The sequence below is a fragment of the Macaca thibetana genome, chromosome 13 (assembly GCF_024542745.1).
Source record: "Macaca thibetana thibetana isolate TM-01 chromosome 13, ASM2454274v1, whole genome shotgun sequence".
Classification (NCBI taxonomy): Eukaryota; Metazoa; Chordata; class Mammalia; order Primates; family Cercopithecidae; genus Macaca; species Macaca thibetana.
The window spans coordinates 63,211,993-63,224,795 of record NC_065590.1 but is presented as its reverse complement, the minus strand read 5'-3'; the positions used below and the strand labels follow the sequence as shown (position 1 = coordinate 63,224,795).

At 35.5% G+C, this 12,803-nt stretch overlaps 1 protein-coding gene across 1 annotated transcript in view; it reads right to left on the bottom strand.

Annotated features, from left to right (window-relative positions):
• The window catches only part of LRPPRC (leucine rich pentatricopeptide repeat containing), a 118,085-nt gene that overhangs the window by 42,088 nt on the left and 63,194 nt on the right, over positions 1 to 12,803 (bottom strand). Inside the window, exons 24-25 of the mRNA XM_050754602.1 lie at positions 5,760 to 5,884; positions 5,187 to 5,293 (exon numbers count right to left, since the gene is read on the bottom strand). Coding sequence (XP_050610559.1) covers positions 5,187 to 5,293; positions 5,760 to 5,884 — 232 coding nt within the window. The remainder of the gene's footprint in view (positions 1 to 5,186; positions 5,294 to 5,759; positions 5,885 to 12,803) is intronic.

The window sequence follows — 12,803 nt, the reverse complement described above, 5'->3', positions numbered from 1 at the left end:
CACATATAACTTTTGACTTCCCAAAGACTGAACTACTAATAGTCTACAGGTGACTGAAGTCTTACCAATAACAAATAACTGATTAACGCATATTTTGTATGTTACATGTATTATATACTATATCCTTACAATAAAGTAAGCTACAGCAAGAAAATGTTAAGAAAATCGTAAGAGAAAATACATTTACAGTATTGTATTTTTTGATATTGTGAGTTTATGACATCTTTTTACAAGATGAATTTCTATCTGAAATGGCAGGCAACCAGAGCTGCAAACCTCAATCTACAGTACATATCAAGCAATTCAACCTTTTCTTGAAATGTCACAACTTTACTTCTTAGAAGCACTTCCAGCATCACTAGTGATACTGTGTATGGATGTCATGGTGTTATTCAAAATAATTACAGTAATACAATATGTACTACAGTGAATTTAATGTACTTATGACTAGTACTTTGTTACTTTTGTTTACATTTCTCTCAGCTGTGAATGGCAGCATGTATAGTCTATGTGTGTGTAAGTTTTGATAAATGTTAACTTTTAATAATAGATTTGTATATGTTTTGTGGTAGCAAATGATAAGATAGACTAGAATCTGCCTATATTTTAAGCATTCATGACATACCTTTTTCTTAATTTTTTCAGTATTTCTAGGCTATGCAGTTTATCTGTGAGTTTTTTCAAATCTCCAAAAACTTCTCCAATATAGTTACTGAAAAAAAGCCTACACGTAAGTGGACCTACATAATCCAAACCTACGTTGTTCAAGGATCCCCATAGATAGCACAGAACAAGGGAGCAGGAAAGGTCTCATGGTACTGATTAAATCTTTTAGCATTTGTCCTTTTCTCTAAAATTTTCCAAGATAGACTTGAAGACCATGTATAATAAGGGGGAAAATATGAACTAAAAATTATCCACCTGACCAGGTGTTATAGGAGACACTAAACTAACTCACGAAAGAAGGGGGTATACATTTACATGAGAACTGACATATCTTGAAATTTTGGGGGACAAGACAAAAAAACAAAAACAAACAAATGAAAAAAAACCCCTAGCTCTAAAATCCATTGTCTGTGTATAGGATTCACCCTGGCTTATTAAGGAAGGCAAATGGGAGAAAAAGTCCTGAATTAGTAACAAAGACTGGGAGATCACTGGAATCCAAACTTTTGGTCTTAAAAGTCATCAAAAGAGTTTTTCTCCCCACTGAGAAGAGATCAAAATTTACTCTGGCTGCAGTGTGATGGAAAAGCAAAACAGCAGATAAGGAGAGAGGGAAAAGTCAAGAAAGAGGAATTCTGGAGAAAGGGTAAGTTGTTTTTGACAGTTCAGATATTGAGGGGTCATGAGATCATGGAGGTAGGAAGGTACAGGGGAACCAACAGAAAACAGAAACTCAGGGCCTGGTTTCAAATTCCATAACTACTATACGTTGAGTATCCCTTATCCAAAATGCTTGTGACCAGAAGCGTTTCAGATTTCAGATTTTTCTGACTTTTGGATTATCTGTATTATTTACTAGTTGCACATTCCAAATTCGAAAATCCAAAATCTTGTAAGCATTATTTTTAACGGCCACATCATTCCATTTCATAAACAAACTGAAGTTCATTTGTACCCTTTCTCCTTTGAGAAAAACTTTCACTGTTACAGGTAATAATCATAATTTATATCTTTACCTACTTTGGTTTTCAGATCATTTAGGCTCATTTAGGATCATTTCTCAAAAGTGGGTCAAATGTCATTACCATTTTGAAAGCCCCTGATACATAAAGACAGCAATGTTGTTATGACTTTATGGATGGGATCTCCTTTATGGTTCCTATAGCAGAGCCAGAACTAAAACTCAGGGTTCCTGAGTGCTAGTCCAATACTCCTATTGCTAGAAATTATGGTAAAATAAGGTATTTCTCTGTAAACAAACAAACACAAAAATGACTTCATTCTTTTAGTCTATGATCTTTTCAGGTACTTCATTTACCTCCCAGGAAGAAAGTGTTGCAGACCATATCAAGTTTCACTTTTCGGGTTACTCATTCTTTTTTTTCAAGACCAGGCAGAGATTATATATACAAGAAAAAAGTTAAATAACGTATGAAATGTAACCATATTAAAGGTTTTCTATCAAGAAACGTATTATTGAATTTAACCCTTACCCCTTTGAGCAGTTCTGCAATCACTTACTGAATGCCTGTCATGTGCCAGGCACTGCTAGGTTCTCAGAACCAGCACAAAGATGAGAAAAAATTCTGCTTTAAACTTAGCATTTCTTACTCTAACCTCTTCCCTTGGGTTTGATTCCCAAGAGTTCTTGAGACAGCCTACAGAGGATGTATCTGCAGAAGAGATAAAAAGATTGACTTCTACACAGGAAAGAATGGCATAGAGAAGGAAGGGAATCAAACTAACATTTATTAAATGTCTGATAATGTACCAGACACTCCAGATGTCATTTTATTAGTATTATCTAATAAGAGTTCTAAGAGGCAGAAGGATAAAGGGAGGAACCTCTTTGCTGCCTCAGGGTCCTGGCCCAGGCAGTTCCTTCTGCTTGGAATGCTTTTGTCTCTACTCTAAGTGGAAATGCACAATTCATCTTTTAATTCTCACCCCAAACACTGCTACACTCAAAATTAGGGTAATGGTGGTGGATTTTTAAGACACTTTACTCAGTCATCTCAAATGCTATGTAAATGACGGATAGAGACCTGACTTAACAGAAAATAGGGTGAATTAACATAGGTACAAGATAAATGGAGCTCTTAGATCTGATACAGTATCTCCTATCATGAACCCTTAAAGTTGGCATTGGCAGATTTCTTCATCTGAAACCTCCAGAATGAAGCTCTTTAGCGAAGGTGATTGATAGCATTTGCATGGCTTCCGAGTTGGACCAGTTTCCCCTTCCCTCCTTCCTTTCCTTCTCAGTCTTTCTCCCTTCCCTTCATTCCAGTTGAAGAGATAGACCTTTAATAAGAGAATCTACAGAATGTAGTAATTGCTGTAAGATGAAGTGTTATAGAAAGGACTTTTTTCAGGTCTTTCTGAGGATGGCTTGTGCCCAGGAGGTCAAGGCTGCAGTAAGCTAAGCCACCGCTGTACTACACAGCCTGGGTAACAAAGCAAGACGCTGTCTCAAAAAAAAAAAAAAAAAAAAAAAAGACTGGAGACTGTCAAATATATTACACATAACACATGATACACGTATGCCAACTCATTTTAAAAACAGACAGACAAAAAAACAGGTCATATTTACTACACACTGAAGCTTGCCTATGACTGGTTTATCTAATTATTTCCACAATGCTCCAAATACAAAGCAAGTCTGGAAATTCAACCATAGTGAATCTACCCAATGATAAGACACTATTGCTTTTTTTGGGAATTATAAAAATGTTGCTCATGACTTGTAGTATTCTTTCTGTAAAGCTATTCTTTACCCTTTAAAAAATTTTGTACACACCTACTATAAAAATTCTGTCACCAGCAGACAGCCATTCCTAAATGTGGTTGTACTCTGGCAAAGCTCTAAGTAATTAAGAGGCAGTCTTCTCTTGCCTATTCATGTGACAAACATGTACCTTATGCTGAACATCGTATTTTGAATTACGTGAGGTAAAGAAGACAACACAATCCTTATAAGGGGCAAAGGGAATTATTATTATTGATCACTTACCATAATCCAGGAAACATGCAAGCTGCTTTACCTACATTATGTGATTGAATCTTAAAGACAGATATTATGTTCTCTTTTATACATGAGGAAGCTTAGAAAGGTTTAGTAACTTGTCCATTATCACATAAGCAGGTAGATGGCAAAACAAGAAATCACTCTTCTGCCTCTGGCTCTATCACATCTTACTACACAAAGACAGGCACATGCTTTCCTCCTGTAGAACCTCTCAAAGCTGAGCTTCATTTCTGCTCTGATCAGTGACCTGCTAATACTGACACTGTACATATAGGGCAGCAGAACTCAATAGCCAGACAGCTCTTTTCAGGTTTGGATTCACTGTACTTTCAGAAGTGAATGTGGAAGAAATTATACCATTTTCTAGAAAATGTAAATGAACCACTTAAACTACAGAAGCGCCTGTCCAACATAGCACGACAGCACGCCCCACTGTCCGCTGACAAGTGGGCAGACTGAGTCATAAAATGAAAAGAGAAGAAAGTTCTGAATTGATTTCACAGTCCTCCTTTTCTATACTACACCATTCTCTTCAAAAAACATCAGGAGGAAAAAAATATAGTTTTCTGGGTTATGTGCCTACATTTTCAGTTTCATGATAAGCAGTCATCAATATACAAAAATAAGGAGGTCAAACACCACTGTTGCATCCTGTCCCCTGTTTATTTTTGGAAAACAACACTGACTAAAAGCAAAGTATAATCTGAGAAAACCCATGATTATTGATGTATTTATAAGTTAACAGTTTTAATCACATGAAATAATTTTTCTTAAGGCAATGGGTCTATCTTCTGTGAAACGTTTTGTTTTCTTAGTGGACACAGAATTGTTTAATAGTGAAATTAATCACAATTTGGACAGACTTTTATAGTTAGCCCTTGACTTATCAATTCCACCAAGCAAAATTTAGTAAAGCCTAGATAAAATATACTAATCCTAAATAGGCCAGGTTTGTCACCTACCATTTCCCATAAGCTGCTTACCATAGTGGAAAAAAAAAAAAGAAGAAGAAGAAGAAGAAAAAAATTTAAATTAAATGCCAAACAGTTGCAGACAGCACTTGTTTGGCTGATTAACTTGTAGACAAGCATTACAAATAAATCTGAGCATGGTCTGCAGCAAATTAAATTCCACTGCTTTTAAGAACAAAGAATTCTTTGGCAAAGAGGATTAGCAACTTTACACCCCGGAATGCCAGTTTAATTTAATTGTTCCACAATCCAAGATTTAATATGCAAATATCATTTTGATATATAATAGTGAATTTAACAAAGTGAGGAAACAAATTTAATATACAACCAGACTGCCTTTTCTGAACTGTAATTATATACAAAAAAGAAGCTGGCCGAGATCCCCCTCCCCCCACATTATTGGGATTGAATTCTATTAACATGAATCAGAACAAGTGTAATTAAAGGTTAAAATTTTTAAATGTATTCTAATTAAGAGTCTAAATAGCTCTACAATTAGAATACTGTAGTTAAAATCATACCTCAATGATCTTCTTGGCCTCTTTGTAATTTCCTGTTTGTAGGAAGGCAAAGAAGAGATCATAGAGCATCACCATTTCACCTTGTTCTTGGCTCACAAAGTCCATTGCTAGGGAGGAGAGAAAAAATATACATATTAGGAGAAAAAAAAAAAACACCAGAAAAAACAGTATCATATGAAGTTCCAGACAAATACAAGAAAAATTTGTTTTAAAAAACAAATATTAAGAATAACTTAAAGATTATAGCTATATTGACTAATTAAGTACCTAACAGAGTAGCTTCAAAGAGAACTAGTAAGGATAAGGGTAAAAAAATCTTCATAAAGGCAGATCACCAAGAAGTAGAACACAAAAATAATAGACATTTTTTCAAAATGAACAGTTACTAAAATCAAGAACATGTATAATATTGGAAATCTACCTGATGTTTTTCTTTTAGATTTCACAAGTATAAAGAAAGTTTATCTGAATGTGCTGGCCTTCTGCTGAAGTTTCTCTTAACAATACACTAAGATTAAATAAGCAAGAAGGGAAAAAAATCCAACTACATTAAGATATTAGAAAGTGACTAACCTTTCTGAATTAGATCAGTCTCGCCTTTCTCTATCAGTTTACACAAGATATCATGCATCCTTGGTAGTATTTTATACTTTTCACAGCAGTCAATGGCGACATCAAGAGCGGTAAACGGGTCATCCCTTAGAAGCAAAAAAATTAACGAATAAAATAAATCTAATTCAGCTTAGTCTCCAGTAATACTTTAGAGAGGTGTTTAATGACCAGTTAATATGTAAACAACTGAACTTTACTTAAGGTAGAGAACCACAAAGCTAAAATGAGGGGAAAAAAAGAAACAATTTCTCTGTATAAGTAAATGTTCAGAATACGTACATCATCAGCAGTCCACTATTTACTCTGCTTCATCTTTTATTATTTCATGTGTTAAACGGTACTTTTTTTAAAAGTCCAAATAGATAAAGGCATTCTCTGATTTTATTATAAATTCTGACTTTATGTAGTAAGTGCTGTAAGAATGTATTATTTCTAGTCAGGCACGGTGGCTCTCGGCTGTAATCCCAGCAGTTTGGGAGGCTGAGGCTGGTGGATCACCTGAGGTGAGTCAGGCTGAGCCACCGCGCCCGGCGAAATCAGTTCCTTAAACAGTGTGGTACTATATTCTTGTGGGTCCTTAAAAAGTATTCTTCCCCCCTTTAAAAGGACAACGTCGGCCGGGCGCGGTGGCTCACGCCTGTAATCCCAGCACTTTGGGAGGCCGAGTTGGGCGGATCACGAGGTCAGGAGATCGAGATCATCCTGGCTAACACGGTGAAACCCCGTTTCTACTAAAAAATACAAAAAACTAGCCGGGCGCGGTGGCGGGTGCCTGTAGTCCCAGCTACTCGGGAGGCTGAGGCGGGAGAATGGCGTAAACCCGGGAGGCGGAGCCTGCAGTGAGCCGAGATCCGGCCACTGCACTCCAGCCTGGGCGACAGAGAGAGACTCTGTCTCAAAAACCAACCAAACAAACAAAAATGGACAATGTCAGTATGAGAAATATTTAAGATCTTGCAAGACCGGGTGTGGTGGCTCATGCCTGTAATCCCAGCACTTTGGGAGGCCGAGGAGGGCGGATCACCTAAGGTCGGGAGTGTGAGACCAGACTAACCAACATGAAGAAACCCCGTCTCTACTAAAAATACAAAATTAGCTGGGCGTGATGGCGCATGCCTGTAATCCCAGCTACTCCGGGGGCTGAGGCAGGAGAATCCCTTGAACCCGGGCGGTGGAAGTTGCAGTTAGCTGAGATCGTGCCACTGCACTCCAGCGCAACAAGAGTGAAACTGTTTCCAAAAAAAAAAAAAATCCTTTGGAAAAATTATAGAGATTATATGATCCAATTCTACTTGCCACCCACTTTTACTTTAAAAGAAATAAAGAAATTGGGGCATCTAGAGACTAGCTGATTTGATTAAGGCTAACAGGTAAACAGAGCAAGCAAGTCGTTGGACTTCCCATTGTCAGTTCAGTACATCTAATTACACATTATGCTTTATTAAAAGTACTGGTATCTGAATAATCTAATAAAGTGGTGCAATTTAGAATAAGAAATTAAAGATTTATGAAAAGAGAGTATGAAAGGTATTTTAAAAAGAGGCATGGTTAAAGACATGGCTCCAAGTACAACTAGTGACAATTAGTGAAAATCTTTGTAGAGAATATAAATTTCTCATACACAAAACAGTTCTCAAAATCAGAAAGTCCTTTTATACTTTCCGTTAAAGCCTTCACGTTTTTGTCCCTTATACAAATGTTACGCTGCCCTAAATTGAATTACTATTTTACCTAGATTTGATTTTAAGCCATACTAAAAAAGTAAAAGACAACGAAGAAATGTTAACTTTGTTGCAATAATACTGACACAGTGAAAAACGATGAAACTCTTACCTTATACCCTTACTAAGCCCTGTTTACAGTGCATCTTCTGGCACCCTACAGAGTCATTTGAATTTTTGTCATTTGGGGTGAAGACTAAATTACAGGTTAATTTCAAAACCGCAAGTAGATGTTGCAGGCTAGATTACTGTCATACAAGAGAAATGGTACAGTAGCTACCACATATGATATAAAGCTTTATATAATCAGTATTTTCCCTTACTTCAGACACAGGTTCAGTTATTGCCCTTCTATAATTCTGCTTAACGAAAAACTACTAAAACATTTTTTAAGGGCAAAGCTAACACATACAATTTTTTTTTAAGCGGCATGATTTGCTTTTCCAGATCAATTCCCAAACTAGAATAGTATTGTCTCAATTGTATTTCCCCCCTACATTAGGTCAAAGCTATCAATAAATGAATGAATAATTGTTCTGTCAATCAAAGCGACATGTTAATAGTCTTTGGTCTCCAAATATATGCTTCTGAAGATTATACATGTTCAGAACAACAACAGAAAAGACAAGAATAGCAAAATGGAAATAAGTCATATACTTGTAATTTTAAGTACCAACATTACTGTTCTTAGGATGCCAACAAAATGAATTAGAAATTTATAATGAAATACCTCATACAAAGTGTACTGGAGATAAAAAGTTAATGACTAGTCAGTTCTTCAGTCCCTGTTATCTAATCCTGACTTGTGGTTGGATCATGTCATTTTAAAAGATAAAAATTTACATTCCCCACATAATTTTTGTCACTATTAATCTTTCATATTAAAGCTTGAAAACTTAGGTGATGATGGAAATGAAAAATATGGTTAAAAGCACCTAAAATTTGCATTGCTATGAAGATAGCTGTGTAGTCATAGGACTTTGGGATTTCCATCCCAACTGATAAGAGTACTTATGCTACTCAGCTGTAGCAATGTGATACATTTCTAGAAGTGGTGATGAAAAGCAGGTTATCACAACAGCTGAACTCAAGGACATTTGGGTTCCCTCTTAGTTCTAATAGGTTCTATGACTCTGTGCTTATTAGGTTCATCTAAAGTGTTTTGCACAAGCAGAGAAAATCGTCAGGTGAAAATACCACTTTTATTAGGCAGGATGAAATCCGTAAGGGAAGCACAATATCAAAAGGAGAAAGGTAAAAACTGCTTTACAGCCAAAATGTGGGACAACACATTACCAATCAGTATACTTCTAGCTTCTGTGACCCAAAGTGATCTGTGAATTTCGTTGAGCGCTAGAAATGATTTAAAAATCCTATTAAGAAATAACAATAATCCTTTGAAGAAATTAATGTTGACACATTAATTTTACATTTGAAACTTTGAGCCCATGCTTGTATCAGCATATATGCATAATTCCTAAAGCTTTACAAATATTTAAAGCCTCACTCCTAATAAAAATTGTCAATGCTTTCACAAATGACACTAAAAGAAAAATCAACTCTATAGCATACTATTATCCCTTTAAAAAAAAAAAATCAAGACAACTCCCCCAAAATTTCAGTAGATTACATAATTTTCATGCATAAAATTACATACACTAATAAAAAGCAATCATTTTAAAAAGCAGTATTTTGTTTGGTGCAAATTAAAAATATAAGCTTTACAAAAATTCTGTGAGTCTATGAAATAAAGGTAAAATTGAGGAAAAGATTCTGTAATTCTAAATTTTAAGAACATATATATGAGATAGGCTGGGTCCAGCAAGAAATTTGGAAACTTAAAATAGCGTTAAATTCATTAGCTTGAATGGACTCACTTGGCCTGTATCAAAATTCATTCTAGAATCTAGAATTCAGTTCTTAAGGGAACATGACTACACAGAACTACTATAAACTACAATTTCTTATTATTACATGGACAAACATCCAGAAAAATAAGCTTGAAGCTCAGATGGCAAATCTGATAGTACCACTTGTTTGAGTCCTCATTCTGAAACTGAAGTATGCTATAACGTCACTGACAGAAAAACAAACACCACGTAGCATGTAAGTTTGCTGGACAGACATTTCTATGGGACATCCACCAATCATAAAACTATCCACTTTGAGATACCAAGAAACACGTACTCCTAACTCATATACATTCCTCAATACATATACCTGTAAAATCATAAATGTGTTTCATACAATCTGGAATTGTTAACACAACCATGAGTGACAACTATCTATTCATCTATCAGTAGCTTTAAACTTAGTCTCGCAACTTATACTAAGTAACTTTCTAATTCCAGAGAGTATACTTAAACAACAGAAGAAAGATGACAAATACTGATTTCTTTTTTATTGGAATAAAGTACTTTAACCTTATACATTGTTAGTGAAGTGGCAATTTATGTAAAAGGCCTTCCTTACTGAAATGCTCTCAAATCTGAAATCACTACAGAAAAGAGGGGCTGTGGGGGGAGAAAAAAAGTTTAAAAAAGAACAAACAAAAACCAAACTGAACTCCTTAAAAACAAACTCTCTTACAAATCCTAAGCAGATGTTCAATATGGGAAGACACCAATTCAAGAGAAGCCATCATCTTCACAAAAATTATTCTGTTGAGAGAACCAGCACTTGAAAGAGCTAAATGTTTTTTTTTTCTGTTCATCATCTATAAATGAGGAATCTTCAAGGAGACTGGTGTTGCAATTACAACTAATCCTCCCCAAAAAATTAACTGTGTTGAAGGCTTTGTAATTTCCCTAGGTACAATTTAGCTGTCACTTACTTTAAAATTTACTCAAACATGCGTTCCGAACAGCACTAACTTCACATGTCAAGTGCTTTCCAGCCAATTGAGTCTAAACTGGAAGTCGGTGTTAAACAACTGAATGATTAGACAAGATAGCTCATTTCCCTGCTCTTTTGTTCAGAATAAAATGCCACATTTACATTATCAGGCTCAACAGGATTTTCTGACAGAGGGAGAAAAAACCCTACTGCACACTGTCCGTACTAAGCACATGAAGCCTGTCATTTACCAATCATCCTTCAAAAAGCAATAGCCATGAATGTAACTTAATTACGACCCAATGATCCTTGACGAAAAATCATCTTATCACTGTCCTGTTCCCCTAGGGCAAACGAACCACTTTTTGTCCTTTGGCACTGATGATGCTAAATTCTTAATTGCAATAATGGAGTAAAAGAGCCAAACCTCCTTAATTTCCTCTCAGCACATAAGGAGTTCTACTCTAGAAGGCAAGCATTCCTATAAATAATAAAAGTATCCAGTACAAATGAACATGCTAAAATTGAAGGGGAGCGTGTATAACAGAATCATCAACATTTAAAAAAGCCTATTTCCCATTTATGTATCATATTAAAGTGTTGCCAGTGAGTTCCAAAAACATTGTTACAAGTTCATCTTAGAGAAATTGTGACCTTTATGAAGAACTCAAGATTAATTTAGCAAGAGTTCTGGGAGGACAGCATAAATGAAGTTCATTATACACTTAAATGAAATGCATATGTACATATACAGATTATAACACAAACCAGCACAAAAAAATCCTTAATGGAAAGCAGAAATTAAAGCTGCTTTGATCATTTGCACTAACATAATCCAGTTAAACAGCTTCAGTTATTTTTTAATGCATGCAATGAAACCAAAATGGATCAGGTATAAAACAAGTGAATCTGAAACTGCATCATACAAATTTTTATGCTTTAAAATCTGATGGCCCAGACTTGATTAATTTCATTTCCTTGACCATAACATGAAGACTAGTAAAAAACTCTTTTAACCTATTTTAAAGCATTTTCTTACTTCCTTAATGTGACGGATTGCTGTCATCTCCATGAATCAGGCATGATTTCAATAAAAGAAATACATTTTAAGACAAAATACTTACAAAAGAAAATGTTTGAAGTAATATTCATTTGGACTACATGTAAAATACGTGGCTTAGAGACTGTAATGTAATGTAATGTAAATGAAACACAAAAATTTTGTTCAACTGCAAATTTTTTTTCCATTCAATGCAAGTATTTTCATTTTGATAATACAAAAACAGGTTAGCTTACCAACTTCTTTATAATTTTCCAAATCTGTTATTGTTTTGGAATTCCCTTGGCAAATGAATAAAAACAAAATGTATTTTTTCCATACCCATAAAGCATTTTTAGATTGTCTAAGTAACACAAACACAGTATTAATTTCTCCTGTGTATTGTCCAATGCTGGAAAAGTCAGTTCAGAATTAAGATCCACTGAATCTTAAAGAGATTATCTTTCTAAGGAACTCAGTCTCATGGATTTGCTCCAGAATTACAACACGAAAGTAATATTCTCTTTAGAGTCTTTTGCAGTGACACGCCAAAAAGATGCTTGCCTTTGAATGAAAGGGTGAAGATTTATGATGATGTTTAAAAATGTTTTTTATAATTTTATCACAAGTTTGAAAAAAAAAGCTCATTTGCCAGATGAGCTCATATCTGCTGAGGTCAATTACATGATATTAGTGAAGATTATGCACATTTTTTTTTTTTTTTTTGAGACGGAGTCTCGCTCTGTCCCCCTGGCTGGAGTGCAGTGGCTCAATCTCGGCTCACTGCAAGCTCCGCCTCCCGGGTTCCTGCCATTCTCCTGCCTCAGCCTCCCAAGTAGCTGGGACTACAGGCGCCTGCCACGGCGCCCGGCTAATTTTTTGTATTTTTAGTAGAGACGGGGTTTCACCGTGGTCTTGATCTCCTGACCTTGTGATCTGCCCGCCCCGGCCTCCCAAAGTGCTGGGATTACAGGCGTGAGCCACCGCGCTGGCCTGATTATGCACATTTAATCAAATCAAATACACGTGGACTTTTTAGCAGGCTAGTGTGGTTAATCCTAGCACTTGTCATGATTCTGAATTAATTAGCTATCTTCCATCAGTTGGAGAAAACACAATTGAGAAAAAGTTTCAAAGTCAGGGTTTTACTCTAGCATTTCCCCTGACTATGAATGTTTCTGCTGTTTTCTGCAATTTTATAAATATAAAATTTCCTTTATCTTTTTTTATTATTGTCCTGACTCTGAAAGAGTCAATAGCCCTTTTTATTAAGATAGATGAAACTGAAAGACCTCATCATGGAGACTGCAATGGCAAAGTAGTTTAAAAAAAAAAAAACTAGGCGAATAAAAATAGAATAATTAAAATAAAACAAAAATAGAAGATATACGTATCTGAAAGTAGTAAAAC